At 38.8% G+C, this 16603-nt stretch overlaps 1 protein-coding gene across 2 annotated transcripts in view; it reads left to right on the forward strand.

The window, feature by feature from the left end:
* Pde4b (phosphodiesterase 4B) overlaps positions 1-15851 on the forward strand; it is a 445525-nt gene extending 429674 nt beyond the window's left edge. For both annotated transcript variants that reach the window (XM_048351502.1, XM_048351503.1), the window contains 8 exons: positions 3629-3807; positions 4900-4998; positions 5144-5308; positions 6881-6980; positions 9039-9193; positions 9283-9405; positions 10088-10270; positions 13546-15851. In XM_048351502.1, coding sequence (XP_048207459.1) covers positions 3629-3807; positions 4900-4998; positions 5144-5308; positions 6881-6980; positions 9039-9193; positions 9283-9405; positions 10088-10270; positions 13546-13911 — 1370 coding nt within the window. In that variant the 3' untranslated portion in view covers positions 13912-15851. The remainder of the gene's footprint in view (positions 1-3628; positions 3808-4899; positions 4999-5143; positions 5309-6880; positions 6981-9038; positions 9194-9282; positions 9406-10087; positions 10271-13545) is intronic.
* The last annotated feature ends 752 nt before the right edge of the window (positions 15852-16603 follow it).

A 16603-nucleotide genomic window follows, 5' to 3' on the forward strand; every position in this document is an offset into this window, starting at 1 on the left:
AAAAGAAAGGAAATAGAAGAATAGAGTAGAAAACAAATAAATGAACAAAGCAAATGCAGTACATAAACTCTTAGTCCTATCTTGTGAGCATGGTGAGTGTTCCTAGAGGGTCATGAAGCCTCCTTCTTAAACTGTCAGATCTGCAGTGAACCTTCAGATCCTTGTGACACAATTGAGGTCCAGAAGAATGAAGTAACTTGGCCAAGGTCATTTGGCCAATATGTTTCTAAGCAAGAGCTAGGACTTAGCTCTTTTGTCTTGTACATATGAATATCCTATCCTCCTGATGGGAGCTCGGAGCATATAGGAAAAAAACTCACATTTAAGGACATATATATATATATCACAAATAAATATGTGTATACATTTACATATATGTGTATATATATGCCTGTAGTATGTATGTATGTTTGTATATATACATACACATTATGGAGGAAAATGTATTTAGAAATCACGAGTGTTGAGCCTAAGAAATATAATTTTCACTTACAGTTTTTAGTAATACAAAAAGCTTTGGTTGGATTGTAACCACCATTTCAATAAGAGTAAAATGAGTTCACCTTAGCAATTTGAGTTAAACTTAAAAGCAATGTCCCAGCAACAGCCATTGGGGTGTTAAATGTGTCCCCTTGGGAGGAGGGAAATCCCTTAATCCAGGGAAAAGTAAAACGTGTTTTTCCCATCTAAAATGGTGGCATACAGGTAGACACCCAGAAAGACAGACAATAGGCCATTTGCCAATCCTGACAGTTATTGACAATGAGTTTTAGACTACTTGGACAAATGGACATTAAAGTATCTAATTTCAGGAAGAAGTATAGATAGCAGAAGTAAAACAAGATTTTTAGATACTACAAGTTAGTAAATATTTTCACAGGAAAGAAAAGCCATCCTTTAAAATCTTATGCCTAACATTTCAATATGTAGAACTCAATTTTTCATAAAACCTAAAATATGAAGGGAAGAGTTGAAGGATTTTTGTGATTAAATTATGTTGTAATCAAATATGAAACATACCTCACGTTATGCCATTAAGATAATTGAATGAGACCGGTTTTTGTATCTCTTTTCTTTTTACTTTAAGCTGGCCAACTATTTCCCTAATGTACTCTGAGCACTGTGTAAATGCAAATCAGCTAATCCTTTCCCATCACTTTTGGAGTCTGCATTTCAGTTATTTCCGTACTGTGCTGGCTAAGCATTTAATGAAGGAAGTTCTTAGTATGGAAGCCTTACAGTTGTCCTGGGCCTGCACAGGGGAGCAGCCGGGCGTGTGGAGCTACTATTCTCTTCTTTATTGCAGTGTTCCACATGCAGCAGAGGTTCAGCTCAATTACTCCCTGTTGCAGGCGATCTTTAATTAAACAAAGGGGGCAAGCTACTGTTCTCCCAGCGCTGGTTCTATCTGTGAGTGATACAAAGGAATCTAATAACCTCTTCACTCAAATGTGAAGAATGGTGGTTCAGAAAGCCCTTTTATTTTGGCAAAAAGTAGCCATTGTTTAGTAGTGAAGTGATGGGAAGAAAAGTAATTTCAAAAATCATATACTGTACAGTTTCCATGCCAGAGATTATGTGGAAGGAAAGATATTTTTAATGGGAACCTCAAGGCCTTCTTATTATTAAATCACCATGTCTGGAACAAAGTAATTGCAGCATAAATATCTGTTAAATAAATTGTTCTTTGGACTTGGCAAAGTTGCTGACTTCATCTGAAAAATGAGAGTGTGGGATTGTTATTGATTTCTAGACCTGTCTGGGAATGCCTGATCGTCCAAATCATAGGAGAATTAAAAATAATAACAATACTTCAGTAAGGCTGAGTGAAGCCTGTAAATCTGCAAAAAGAAATTGTTTTTCTGAAAATTTCCTAGGTGCTCCTGATTGGGTTGGAAATCCCTAAACTAATTAAGATAACTAAATTTCCCTAACCAAAATCATGGTCTATGACCTTGTAGAAAACTAGAGACCACACAGGGACAGCCAGGGATGGGGAATACCTCTGCCTCGGCCCCATATGTGGTGGTAATGTGCACAGAAAGCTAGTCCTGTCTCATCATACTTACTCTGCTTAGCTAGTGACCACCAGGGCAGAAGTTCCTGAGGAGAACATGTGACTGCTGTCATCTAGAAGAGTATAAAAGCTATGGTCCACATCCCAGCATGCCATCTGCAAGCATGTCATTTTCAAATGGAGAGGTTGTCTTTGTACTTATTTTCACTGTAACAAGCAGAGATCAATGTCAGCACTTCTGAAAACGCCATTAACTCTTTCAACCACAGAGAACGATTTCGTTCAATGAAGCAACCATCATTGCTGCTGCACACTCACAAGCATCCCTGTGGCCTAAAAGAGTTAATGCATCTGTCAAGAGTACTCAGTATGAAATCAAATAAAGTATTTTGTTACAGATATTTTAATAGCACATAAAGGGAAGAGCTTAGTAAGCAGGTAAACATTTTCACTAATGCTAGTTCTGCTATTGCTGTGTGGCAAAAAAAATGTTTAAATGTTAAATGGCATTATTATAAATAATTAGTAAGCATAAAGTTGCTGGTAAGTATGATGCCTATTACAAATGAGATGCCTTGTTATCTATTAGTAGAGTTAACATACACAAAGTATGAAGTAAAACTTAGAGCCTTTCTCAGAACCTCAAATGCTAACTAATCAATGTTTTAAAATAGTCGTACTTTTTCCCCTTTTCTCCTCCTCCGCTTCCTCCTCTTCCTCCTCCTCCTCCTCCTCCTCCATTTCCTCCTTCTCCACTTCCTCCTCCTCCTCTTTCTCCTCCTCCTCCTCCTCCTCCTCCTTTTTCTTCTCCTCCTCCTTCTCTCTCCCTTCCTTCCTTCCTTCCTTCCTTCCTTCCTTCCTTCCTTCCTTCCTTCCTTCCTTCCTTCCTTCCTTTCTTCCTTCCTTCCTCTTCGTCCTCCTCCTCCTCCTCTTTCTCCCCTTCCTTCCTCCCTCCCTTCCTTCCTCTACCTTCTTCTTTATCTTCCTTCTCCTTACCAGTACTGGGGCTTGAACTTGGGCCTCAAGCTTTTATTAGGCTTTTTCAATTGTGGCTAGTGTTACTACCTGAGCCACACTTTCAGTCCAGATTTTTTGTTAGATAATTGGAAAAATAAATAGTTTTGAGAACTTTTCTGCCTGAGCTAGCTAGCTTTGAACTTCAATCTACAGATCTCAGCCTCTTGAGTAACTAGGTTTAAAAGAGTGATCTATCAGCACCCAGCTGACTATGTGTGTGTGTGTGTGTGTGTGTGTGTGTGTGTGTGTGTGTATCTTGCCTCAACCTGTGAACATTTTTGTTATGTAAGTTAGTCACCTTAATGCAAAATCTACATATAAGTATTGATTTTTTTTCACCTTGAAAATGTGTTAGTATCATTCTAAACAGAAGATTGGGCTTGAGTACTATCTCAGTTACTTCCTGGAGAATTTATTTAACTCCACTGAGCCTCATTTTACTTGGCAATAGCATGGAGAAACAAAGCATATTTTCCCCATCAATTCCATCCACAGTTTATCCAAGATGCAGTGAGGTTGCATTGTAAAATATTGCTGTGTATGCTCATTAGCACAAATGTGATTGAAAAAAACCCAAACATTCCTTTGTTTCAGACAAACAGAATGATGTGGAGATCCCATCTCCCACCCAGAAAGACAGAGAGAAAAAGAAGAAGCAGCAGCTCATGACTCAGATAAGTGGAGTGAAGAAGCTGATGCACAGTTCAAGCTTAAACAACACAAGCATCTCACGCTTTGGAGTCAACACAGAAAATGAAGATCACCTGGCCAAGGTGTGGAAGAGCTGGGTCCATGGGTGCACATCTCTACAGGAAACTAAGCTTGTTTACCATTTAGAAAATTACAGGGGTCCCTTTTGCTTTGTCATTATTCATCCAGTGCTGGGGCAATCCTTCTTCTGCATCAAAGGCTTTACTTTTTGTCCTGAGTTGGGTTCAGTAATGGATTGTTCCTTATGCCTGGGACATCCTGATGAAAGGACCCTGGAAAGGCCAAAGGAAAACCAGGAGGATTACCCTGGAGATGTTGTCAGAACTCTGCCAGAGGGCCAGAAAGAAAATCTATACTGATTGGCAGGGCTAGAGAAAAAAATCAAAAGATCAGAGGAGCAATGAACTCCCGGTTGGAGCAATGACTCCTGTAGTGGAGGCAAATGCAGAGAGAATGCATTTGTCCTTAAGAGGTTGTACAGAATCACTGCTGAGGTTCACATTGCTTTGTGAGACAATGAAATGAGTTTCCTCTAAGCAAATAACATTTAGTGAGGCCTTCTGAATATATAAAACACTGAGCCAGGCCTCTGGGAAGTTACTCAGAATGGACTAAATTGTTCCTTCAATCAGATAATCTTAGACTGATCCCACAACACAGGCCTGAAGGATGTTTCTTCCAGGTCTCTCCTGGGCATTCTTAAACTGGGGTGGTTTCTGCACATTCTGGTAGCTGAGTCTCCCTGATCTGATATCATTGATAATAACCAAAGGACAAGGGCATTTCCCTGACATTGTTTTCTAGCTGTCACTGATAGGCCAATAAGTAGCACGGGGAGAGATAGGGAAGTAGGACCAGAGTAATCCCTGTTCACTGGGGCTCCCTTTTAAAGCAACATCCTTTTAAAGCAAGGATGCAAAGAAAATATAGGTTAGCAACTATGTAAGTAGACATATACTTATAATTATTGCATAAAAAGATCTGAACTACCTGAGTTACCCCATTTTCAGATTTGCATGCAATTAGAACATCTAAAGAGATGTTCAAAAGACTTAGGGAGCTAATTTCTTTTTTTTTTTTAAAGTAAACTTAAATTTTTACTTAAAGATACTTTAAAAATTATCCTTATTCCTAAATTCTTCTCTTTTTTTCAGGAGCTAGAAGACCTGAACAAATGGGGCCTTAACATCTTCAATGTGGCTGGATATTCACATAATCGGCCCCTGACATGCATCATGTATGCCATATTCCAAGTGAGTAGCATGAGATGCTATTGATTATCCATGTGGATAACCCTTTGTGAGGGTTTTTTTTCCCATTCTAGTTTACTTTGTCAGTTAATCTTGCAACATTTTTGGACACCCACTTAGTCATGTTCTGATTCATTCTATCACATAGGAGAGAGACCTCCTAAAGACTTTCAAAATTTCATCTGACACATTCGTGACCTACATGATGACTTTGGAAGACCATTACCATTCTGATGTGGCCTATCATAACAGTCTGCATGCTGCTGATGTAGCCCAGTCAACCCACGTCCTTCTTTCTACACCAGCATTAGATGTGAGTACTTGTCATGGGGTTTGAATTCCTGCCCATTCCTTGAAAAACACTATACAATGTGCAATATGTTTACAAAAACATGTAACTGGATTCACTGACCCCAAACTTATACACTGATTCTTTATGAAATAAATTAAATTTAGTAACAAAACTAGATATTTCTTCCTTCTTTACTCTCTAATAACAGAGTAACTTTTCCATCTCTTCAAATTGAAAATTATCTAGTTATAAAATCATCAACAGAATCCCTGCTTTCTTCTTCATCGTGTTCCTGGTAAAGGACACAGTTATCTCAAAGTATAGACTGTGAAATAGGGAGGAACAGTGATGGATAGAGTGACATGAGCAAGATGCATTATACTCATAAATTGACATGTTGAATTGAAAGCTCTCTGCACCACTTTTTAAAAATAATTTTAAAAATTTAAGAGAGGAGGAACAGTATTCCTTATACCCAGACAAGATTTGAGAAGGTAATTGTGACTCCTTTTGCACAGATTAATGCTTTATGTTAGTAATAGGATAATTATTGTAATTAGACAAGATTGCTGCAAACTTTTAGTAAAAGAAGAGTACCGTGTGTCCTTAATTATTAGGATTGGTCCTTGGGCAGAGGTAGAAAATGAGTTGGCATTTACGGAATCGGAGAGCTTAAATAATCACAGAGGATGGGCTGGGGATATGGCCTAGTGGCAAGAATGCTTACCTCGTATATATGAGGCCCTGGGTTCAATTCCCCAGCACCACATATACAGAAAACGGCCAGAAGTGGCGCTGTGGCTCGAGTGGCAGAGTGCTAGCCTTGAGCAAAAAGAAGCCAGGGACAGTGCTCAGGCCCTGAGTCCAAGCCCCAGGACTGGCCTAAATTAATAAATAAATAAATATAAATAAAAATAATCACAGAGGATGAGGAAAGGCATTTAAGTCCTAGAATCAGCAGCAATATACATCTAATAAATAGTAGGTTTAAATCATTTTGTATGGGTAGAGACAGATATGCCTTTACAGGAAGGGACTAAGCAATAGAATACTAGGGATATCTTTCAAATCTTGCCTATAAGTAAGCATTAAGTAAGTATGGAATGAAAGAATTTAAAACTGGCAGCTTGTGACCACACTACAAATCAGCTTTGGGAATAATTCATTGCTTATGAGTCTGAGGTTTATACTTTTCCCCTAACTTATGCAGCCTGAACATGAAGTGTATTGATTATATCTCACAGCAGAGTCAGTCTGCCTTGCTTCTTTGACTTGTATGTGCTTATGTTACATAAGCACCATGCTGCTGTACACCTGATCTGAGAGACAAATCAGAGGTTCACAAACACCAGGAGCAGTATGCTAATGACCTCCCAAGCCTCAGCCTACAGGCTTAAATAATGTGCAAATGAGTTCTGGGCATCATTTCCTTTATACCAGGGGCTTTGGGTGATAAACAGAATCTACATCTTTAATTTAATCTACACCCTATGATATTATGTAAATCAGTAACCCTCTCTCAAAGAGAATGAAATGAACCAGTAAAATAAGCTAGCTGGATAAAGAGTTCAATGTGTCCAATTTGTTTCTCAGGCTGTATTCACAGATTTGGAAATCCTGGCTGCCATTTTTGCAGCTGCCATCCATGACGTCGATCATCCTGGAGTCTCCAATCAGTTTCTCATCAACACAAGTGAGTTCACCACTAGAACAGTCATTTGAGATAATTGTGTGATTCACTGCAGTTTTTCCCTCCTGATGTTTTCATTATGGGTAACAACAAGGGCAGTCATGAAGTAATCCTTCCATTCCACTCAAAATGGGTTGAGTGTCTTTTCCTGGATACTGTGTCCAGTCTGGCAACACCATGCTTGAGCTTCATGGGGAACTTGGAGAGAGACAGAGGAAGCCATAAAAAGTACTCAAAGTTTGGAAAATACAATATGTAAGGAAAGAATAACAGATCTGGAATTATCTAGTAAGACAAAGGAAGGCCTGGGGATATTGTGAAAATGTCATTCTCAGTTGTGCAGGGCTCTTAGATCCAGCACAGTACCTAGAGAATAGGCACAAATGTTGAGTCTGAATATGGGAACTTTCAGGTAGACATGAGAATTCCTCAAAAAGCATTGGAGTGGCTTTCCAAAATTCAAGAGGAAGGTCATTAAAAGTCCCACATACTCTGTTCATATGTCGTGTGTGTGTGTGTGTGTGTGTGTGTGTGTGTGTGTGTGTGATTATGGATTGGTCTGTGTAGCATTCAGGGTTAGTTCAGCCTTAAGACCATAAGCTGTACTCCAAGTTTTTGCCAAGCTCAAAGCATTTGGTTTCCATACTAATGAAAACTTTTTCATTCACTCAATTAATGAACTTTTACTAGTGCTAACGATCTAAGTACATTTTCTTCTATCAATACTAGTCATATTGTCATGGTCACAACTAGCCCTGAGTGCTAATAGTCCTACATAGATGCTGTTTGAGCTACTTATTATCTGAAAGTCCTTGTCAGTTCTTGTTTTCATGTTGTTGTTGTTTTCATCAGGATATCCAGGTTATCTAAGTTTGTGGAAGATTTTTATTTAAAATTCATTCATTTTTGATAAAACAAACTTTTATGCATGGATTATATCTGCTGGTTTAGGGTAAATCCATGAATTAATTCATTAATAAACCAATTAGTATCACACCGGAAAAAATCTTTCTGCCAGCGACATCTACATCACTGCAACATATAGATCCTGCTCAAAGATGTGGGCTTGTAATCACAGATGAACAGAGCAAGGGTGTGCAAATGACCTCAGAGAGTTTACCCTTTCTTAAAGTATAGTACAAAGTACAAAGTTAAAGTGATGGTATAGGAGCAGCATCCCCTGCAGTTAGCAACATTACTGTCATATAGATGTTAATATATTTATTTATGTATCTATTTATTTATTTTTGAGGCAGGCTATACAGCATATCCTAGATTGGTTTCAAACTTAAAATACTCCTCCTGTCTCAGCATCCCAAGTGCTGAGACTGCAAGTATCTACCACCATGCCTGGCATAGCTCTGATAGGGGATTTAATGAGTTTTTGACTGTATTTTCATGTACACATAGCTTGCCTAACAAAAGATGCCTGTGATTTCCGCAGAATAAAAAGCAGGCCAGAATCTATAGTTTTAGTACACTGAAATTATTTCTGATGTAGAGAGCTAGAAGAAAGACAATTGAATGCCAAGGTTGTTTTAAAAAATGCTTAGTTACCATATTTATGGAAAGAATTCCAAAACTACATTATTGGCATAAAACAAAATTTTACATCAACATACTGTCTCTTGAAAATATGAAACATAATTTCCAGAGATTGGCAATTATGAATGAACCTAAAATAATCAGAATATACTTGATAAGTCTTGTGGCATTTCTACTTTTATCCAAACAAAAATGTGTTTATGATGACATAAGGGAAATTGCAAACTGAGACAAAGAAGAGGAAAAAATTTTAATTCTTCATCTGAGTGAATGAGAAATAAGATTTATAACACAATGAATTTTAATGTATGAGAAAGTTTAGATACCAACATCTCCTAAAGCATTTTGATTAGAAACTTATTAGTTCTATTTGTATAGTCACAGTGTTCCTCTAAGAGGCAATGACCTTAAATAATTTGAGCAAAATTAGATTTGATTTCATATGGAGATAATGCAGGATGTGAATTACACAATTTTGTTGTATTTTATTAAGTCACGGTATTGTTAATGTTCTAGATTCTGAACTTGCTTTGATGTATAATGATGAATCCGTATTGGAAAACCATCACCTTGCTGTGGGTTTCAAGCTGCTGCAAGAAGAGCACTGTGACATCTTTCAGAATCTCACCAAGAAGCAGCGTCAGACACTCAGGAAAATGGTGATTGACATGGTAAGGCCTCTCTACTTTCCTCATTAGTTTTCGACATTCTTTTTTATGCAATTCATTTAATAAGAATCTTCTTTTTGTCTTTACCCAAGGTATTAGCAACTGATATGTCCAAACATATGAGCCTGCTGGCAGACCTGAAAACAATGGTAGAAACAAAGAAAGTCACAAGCTCAGGCGTTCTTCTCCTGGACAACTACACTGATCGCATACAGGTATTTGCTCAAAGACAAACCAATCAAACTAAATAGCATCTAGAAAAATAAAACATGAACTTGGTTAGCTGCATGACCTAGAGGACTACTGCAGCAATGGACTTATTTTAAGAAGAAGCTAAGGACAATAGACATTTCAGTTTATCCTCCAATCAATTAGGTAAAACATGACTATGAAAATACTTCATCCTGAAAATAAGTTGGAAAGTCTATTTATAATTGGGCATGTGTGATTATTCATCTCCAGTGCTCATGTCTGCATGTAAATCTTACCAACTTAAAGTTTGTTCAATCTGCTTGGGTTATGTCAATTCCCATCTGCTGGTCTTCTCTTTCCACAAGTGAAAATCCTGGCATCTACTTTGAGTAATTCTTTGCATTCTTCCCAAATTGAGGAAAGGAAATGATCTCATCTGACCTCTAATGTCCCTTCTAGTTTTTTAATTAAAGATTATCACCCTAAGGAAAGAGACATATTTTCCTACAGGACCCTCTAGTGAGAAATAACCACCCTTGGTTGGCACCATTGTAATTCTGCCTTTTTGGTGTATGTATCATCATTATAATGGAACTAAAGTGTTCTTGGATTGGGTACTAAGTGTACTAAGATGAGAGGGCTAAATGTTCTGACAGTATTTACTCTTAATTTTACGGGATTTCCAAAACTTGATGATTATTTCAGGTCCTTCGCAACATGGTACACTGTGCAGACCTGAGCAACCCCACCAAATCCTTGGAATTGTATCGGCAATGGACAGATCGCATCATGGAGGAATTTTTCCAACAGGGAGACAAAGAACGAGAGAGGGGAATGGAGATTAGCCCAATGTGTGACAAACACACAGCTTCTGTGGAAAAATCCCAGGTATCTAAAATGATATTTTCTTTTCAGACTTTTCTAAATTCTATGGATTGGATTGTCTATCTGGGATATTCTATCCAGATTCTTTATTGTAATGGAATCTATATCTTGATACACATTTATGCACATTTATCATATGATAAAGAAACACCTTCACATTTAGCTCCATTATCGTCATGCTTCATTTTACTTCTCTATGACAGCTTGTGTTCACAGGATGATGATTAAGCACTCACCAGAAACACATCAAAGTTTGCGCTGTGGATTCCTATACTGTTTAGATAGTTGTCTAAGCCAGGTGCTTTTGGTTCATGCTGCCTGTAATCTTAGCTACTCTGGAGGCTGAGAGCCAGCCATGCAGAAAAGTCTGTTAGGCTCTTATTTCCAATTAACTAACAAAAACCCCAAAGTGGTGTTGTGGCCTAAGTGTTAGAGTACTAGTCTTGAGCAAAAAAAAGCAAAACAAGAACAGAGGGCTTGGAGTTCAAATGCTACTTCCCACATAAACACACACACACACACACACACACACACACACACACACACACACACACACACACACACCAATACAAAAAGAAACTAAATTAAAATAGCTGATTCTGACCTGAGCAAATCCAGCTGACACTTGAAGGCTGCTGTCTCTACTATTCTCTCCATCTGCTTTTCTTCTGTCTCTGTCTTCATCCAGAAATTCAACTCTGCCCCCTGGTTTTCAAGTCTCTGTTATTATTGCTCCCAATTGCAGCACACTGCCACCATCACCAGAAATAATCAAAGTCCTCCCAAGGTTGCTTCTATATCTATGTCTTTGGAGATATTCAACCATTTTCTGTTTGTGCCCAAATGTGTAAGTTCTTGACATTCTGAGAATAGATTAAGTAATACTCACTGGGAATATGGCCTAGTGGCAAGAGTGCTTGCCTCAGATTAAGTAATACTCTGTATTGTGAGTGTGTGTATACGTGTGTGTACATGCACATGCAGAATTTTTTAACACTAATAACTGTAGAAAATGTAGCATTAGAAAGCATAAAAATACAATTGTCTCTACAAAGGCTTCAAGTCACACTGGAATATCATTTTTGTTTTTTGGACATCAAATAGGCTTTGCCTGAGAATGAATTCATGAGGTATTTGCAGACTTTATCTCTCAATCACACACACATGCATATGCATACTGATAGTGTTTGGGGTTAATTTCTTTCTTTCTCTTTCCTCACTCCCAGAAACCCCCAAACTTCACATATTAGTTATATTAATGTATAGTCTGTTGCAGTTAGTATTAGTTAGTATTTTGCTGCTTCTTAAGGAAAGCCAATTAGATAGATGACTTTAGTATCTGTAAAATCAAAGTCTAAATGTTATTAAAAATCATGATAATGTTAAACCAGTTAGGGCTGATTAATTTAAAACTTTATCTGGAACAAGATATAAAAGAATTTGCCTTTTTTTAACAGTGACATTTTATGTGATATTCTATGTGGTTTTCCATGCATTTTCCTGTATATTATCCTCTGTAGACCCCTAAATAGTTTTATGAGGTACATAAAATGGATGTTTCCCGTGTCAGGTGAAGAATCCATTCTCTTGCTCCATCTTGCTAGCTTCTGAAGGAGCCAACTGCCCTCTACCCTAGGTCCTTCACTCTCCATCACTGAGGACAGGGCTTACTGGTCTTCCCACTGATGGGCTCCATTAACCCTGTGGCACTCTTCTGCAACAAAACTGTCATCAAATAGTTCTAAGGAGTGGAAGATGTTGCTCATCCTGTGTCTAGGAAGTAAGCAGCTAATGGTTACCTTTCAAAAAACAAAAATTGCTAAGCATTTCTTAGCAGAAATATAGCAAATAAATAAGAGAAATGGCTCCCATGTGTTCAGTTTATTCAGTTTTCTCCATTGCCTGCTTATTTCTATCCCCTGGGAGACATCTCGAAAACAGTCCTTAAAATCCATCAAATGTACATAAAGAAGTAAAAGAAAGGAAAAAGGAGTGGGCAGAAGCAAGCGAAATGTCAAAATCATCCCCAGTTAGCTTCTTGTAACCAACAAAATAAGCCTTGAGTTTGGCAAGTCAAGAATTTGTGAAGGCTAGGAAAGAACCATACAAAGAATGTACACACAGTCACACACACGTGCACATACACATTTGTTTACATATTTGTACACACGTGTATGAAAGAGATACATATGACCAAGATTCTTGTATATAGTTCAAGTTGAATATATTAAATGGCTGAGCAAATACCAAAGTATCAATAGAGAAGTTTCCAGCAAGGGGACAGATGGCTATGTATTATCCCATAGAGGCCATTGCTTACCTCCCCCCCTGAATCCCAACCCAGCATCTCTCCAGCTCCCCAGATCATGACAGGGGAATTCCATTCCCTCATTCAACTAGTGCCTATTCTGTCTCTACCTGCCCCCACCCTCAGTGTTTCCTGTTTGTCTGACAATGCAGAGGTCAGCCTAAGGCCGGGAGGCTAGCTCATGCAGGATGTATAGCCCCTGTGTAAACCATAACAAAGCCATAAGCCTCAGATTTCTTTGCAGGAACAGGAACAAAAGGAACTGCTTAATTGTTTTTATTTTCCTCCTTTCTTCAGATGGAAATGAGTATGTGTCCTACAGATCCCAAACAATAGCAAGCATGGCCACAGAGGTGGATAATTGTTTAGGGCTTTAATGATTTTTAAGTGTTTTATCAAACTGCTCAACAAGCCAAATGCATTTCACAGAACTGGAGAAATTCCACAGTAGTGGGAATATAAGCGACTCCTGTCATTTTGACACTGCTGCATATTTTATAGTGATAAAGGGAGGAGGAACTGTTAAGTCAGAACATTTTAGATTTGGGGCTTTCTGCAGAGAATAAGTCAGGAAATACAAGTAATGGAGAAGTCATCCCAAACCAGTGCTGCCCCCAGACTTTGCATCTGGTCTCATAAAAGGAGAAGCAGCGTGGTAATGACAAAAACACAGGCTTTAGGATTAGACGGAACTAGACCTAAGTCCCAGCTGTGCCATTCCTCCGTATTTGACTTCTCCAAGATGTTTAACCTCAATGAGTCTTAGTTTGCTCCTTTGGAAATGGCAAGCAACAGCTTTTCAGGATGAAGGGAGATCTATCCTATAACTAGCATTTCAACAAAGGATGCATTATTATTGATTTCTCTGTATGGCTCTTACTGTTCTACCTTTGTATGGAAACCAGGACAGCTTATTTGGTTTTCAAAGGCCCAATGGAAATAACAGATCTATAATCTGATTTGTCTTCAGGTTGGTTTCATTGACTACATTGTCCATCCATTGTGGGAGACCTGGGCAGATCTAGTACAGCCCGATGCTCAAGACATTCTGGACACATTAGAAGACAACAGGAACTGGTACCAGAGTATGATACCCCAGAGCCCTTCTCCTCCACTGGACGAGAGGAACAGAGACTGCCAGGGTCTGATGGAGAAGTTTCAATTTGAACTGACCCTTGAAGAAGATGATTCTGAAGGACCTGAAAAAGAGGGAGAGGGTCACAACTATTTCAGCAGCACAAAGACACTTTGTGTGATTGATCCAGAAAATAGGGATTCACTGGGAGAGACTGATGTAGACATTGCAACAGAAGACAAGACCCCAATCGACACATAATCTCGCTCTCCCTGTGGAGATGTACTTTCCACCCTTGACAAGCATGCCAGCTATGCAGTAGGGCCAGCCTGCAATGATGGCTGAGGCCTGCATAGGACAAAGGCCATCTGGCCTTTCCAGTTACTTGAGTTCGGAGTCAGAACGCAAGGCCATGAAGCAAAGAGCAGCTCAGGAAATGCCATGGTTGACTTGCCTTGCTTGCAAGCTTGGCAAAGAGCTGAAGCTTTATGTAGTAGTGGCAGCCAGTTCCCATCACAACTAAATGGCTTGAAAAATGGAAGACACAAAACTGAGAGATTTCGCTGCACTGTGTCAGGGAACTTGCCCTGACGAGTGACTGAATTTACTAATAACTTCACTTATAAATCTGCTCACCTGTCTCCTTGTCTGCCAACCTGTGTGCCTTTTTTGTAGAACATTCTCATGTCTTTGAAATGCCTGTTGAATACTTAGAGTTTAGTACCAACTTCTATGTGGATAAGCATTTAAAATTGACATAAATTTTTTGACTCTGTCTGGGGACAAAAAAAAAGGAAAGAAAACAGTCTTCCTTCTTTCTTGGGCAATATCTTTTGCTTTCCTACAGTTAACTTTTGCAAACACATAGAAAGGACACACTGCTAACCACATTCTATTTCCTTCTTGGAGGCCAGTCCAGTTCTACCAGGGCCCTTATAACTTAGATCTGTTTGCCTGCTTCAAACAGTCCTTTTTTCTCTGAAGTTTTGCTGTTTTGCTGTAAGCAGAATCAAGTTGAACAAATTGGGAAGGGTAGGAAGGGGCAGTGGTATTGTTTGCCATGAACAGTCTGTGTAGAAGTCAGCTGAGTAGAACAGTGGGCCCCCTTGTGTCCTGGCCCTCTGTGAGTTGCACAGCCCCCTGCCCTATTCTCTCACCCCTCTTGACTCAACCCTGCCGTTTACCACTTGATGCTGCTGTCATTCTCTTGCATTGCCTTCTGCACTAGCACCTCCCTCTGGTTCCCGTTTATAACCATGTATTTATTACACAATGTAAATAATGTAATGTTTTGTAAGTTATTAATTTATATATCTAACATTGCCTGCCAATGGTGGTGTTAAATTTGTGTAGAAAACTCTGCCTAAGAGTTGCAACTTTTTCTTGTACATTTGTATGGTGTATTATATAACCCCAACAATATGTAAGAGAGGCCCCCTCAGCAGTAAGGACAGGGAAGGGCCTTAATTCCAGGGTCTGCCCTCGCCTTGTCTGACTTGCTAACTCTGCACAAGCCCTTTATGAACCAGTTTTGCAAACAGGATTCTCACATTAGATACTAAATGGTTTATACTGAGCTTTTACTTTTGTATTGTTTGATAGGGGTAGAGGGCATTGGGCTACAGTTTTTAACCCATGTTCTATCCAAGTCTATAGACACATGAATTGGGTTATATCTGGGTTCAACTATGATTGTGGCTTTGGTTTCAAAACAACACTACATTTGCTCACGAGAGATTCTTCTGAGTGTTCCCAAACTACTGACTTTGAAGAGCTAAGCCTCTTGCCTGCCCCTGATGCAGAAATGACGTGTTCTAATTCATTATGAGAGAAAACAATAAAACAATGTGAATTTTGATAATAAAATGTGAACTGATGTAGTAAATGATGCAAATGTGAAGCTTCTTCTGATAACACTTGTTAGGCCTCTTCCTTGTGTCAGTTTCAGTTTGTAAAATGTGTTTCATGCTTCAGTTCAGCATTGTGACTCAAGTTTCAGAAAATGGCACAGATGTGCATGACCAATGGGTTTGTGTGTCTATAAACACTGCATTGTTTCCAGTGGACAGTATATTGTTTTCAAAAGTTTCTCACTGTGTATGTTATAATATTAGTATTATATACATATATATATTGTGCAAAAATGCATTCTTAAAAGACTTTTATATGAGCTGAATAAACAAAAGCATGATTAGATTAGACTCTAGACCCAATTATTTGGCAGTTAGTTCTGATGTATTAAAGCAGATCATTTCCCCCTTCTCTCTCTTTTTTCCTACCGTACACACCCTATTTTTCTTTAAAAATTATAACCACTTTGTTCAGCCAAAATCACAAATGAATTTTCATAATCTGGTTTAATAGTTCGGTCACTTGGAAATTTTCACATTTTTCTTAGCCATTCAACCAGCTCAATGGCACAGGAAAGTGGTGGTGAAGGACAGCAAATAAAACTGCATTGTTCCACTTAAGCCATTTCCTTCTATAAGAATCTGAAGAGGACTGGGAATGTGGCTTAGTGGTAGAGTGCTTGCCTAGCGTGCATGAAGCCCTGGGTTCAATTCCTCAGTACCACATAAACAGAAAAAGCTGGAAGTGGCACTGTGGCTCAAGTGGTAGAGTGCTAGCCTTGAGCAAAAAGAAGCAGGGACACACTGTACCCAGGCCCTGAGTCCAAGCCCCAGGGCTGGCCAAAAAAAAAAAAAGATTTAGGAATCTGAAGAGTTTCAGATCTACCACATAACTAAAGGACATCTTCATTTTGTCTGGGTCCTTGGGAACAGTGAATCATAGAATCATATCACCTTAGTGTATTGTACCCAGAGATATCCACATTCTATACAATGCTGGTGGGCACTCATGGTCTTTTCAATAGCTGCAGACGCTTATACTGATTGGATAGTTATGCTTTTCTTTTTGGAAAGAACCATCTTTATGTCATAAGTAAAATGTT

The sequence above is a fragment of the Perognathus longimembris genome, chromosome 7 (genome assembly GCF_023159225.1).
Source record: "Perognathus longimembris pacificus isolate PPM17 chromosome 7, ASM2315922v1, whole genome shotgun sequence".
Classification (NCBI taxonomy): domain Eukaryota; kingdom Metazoa; phylum Chordata; class Mammalia; order Rodentia; family Heteromyidae; genus Perognathus; species Perognathus longimembris.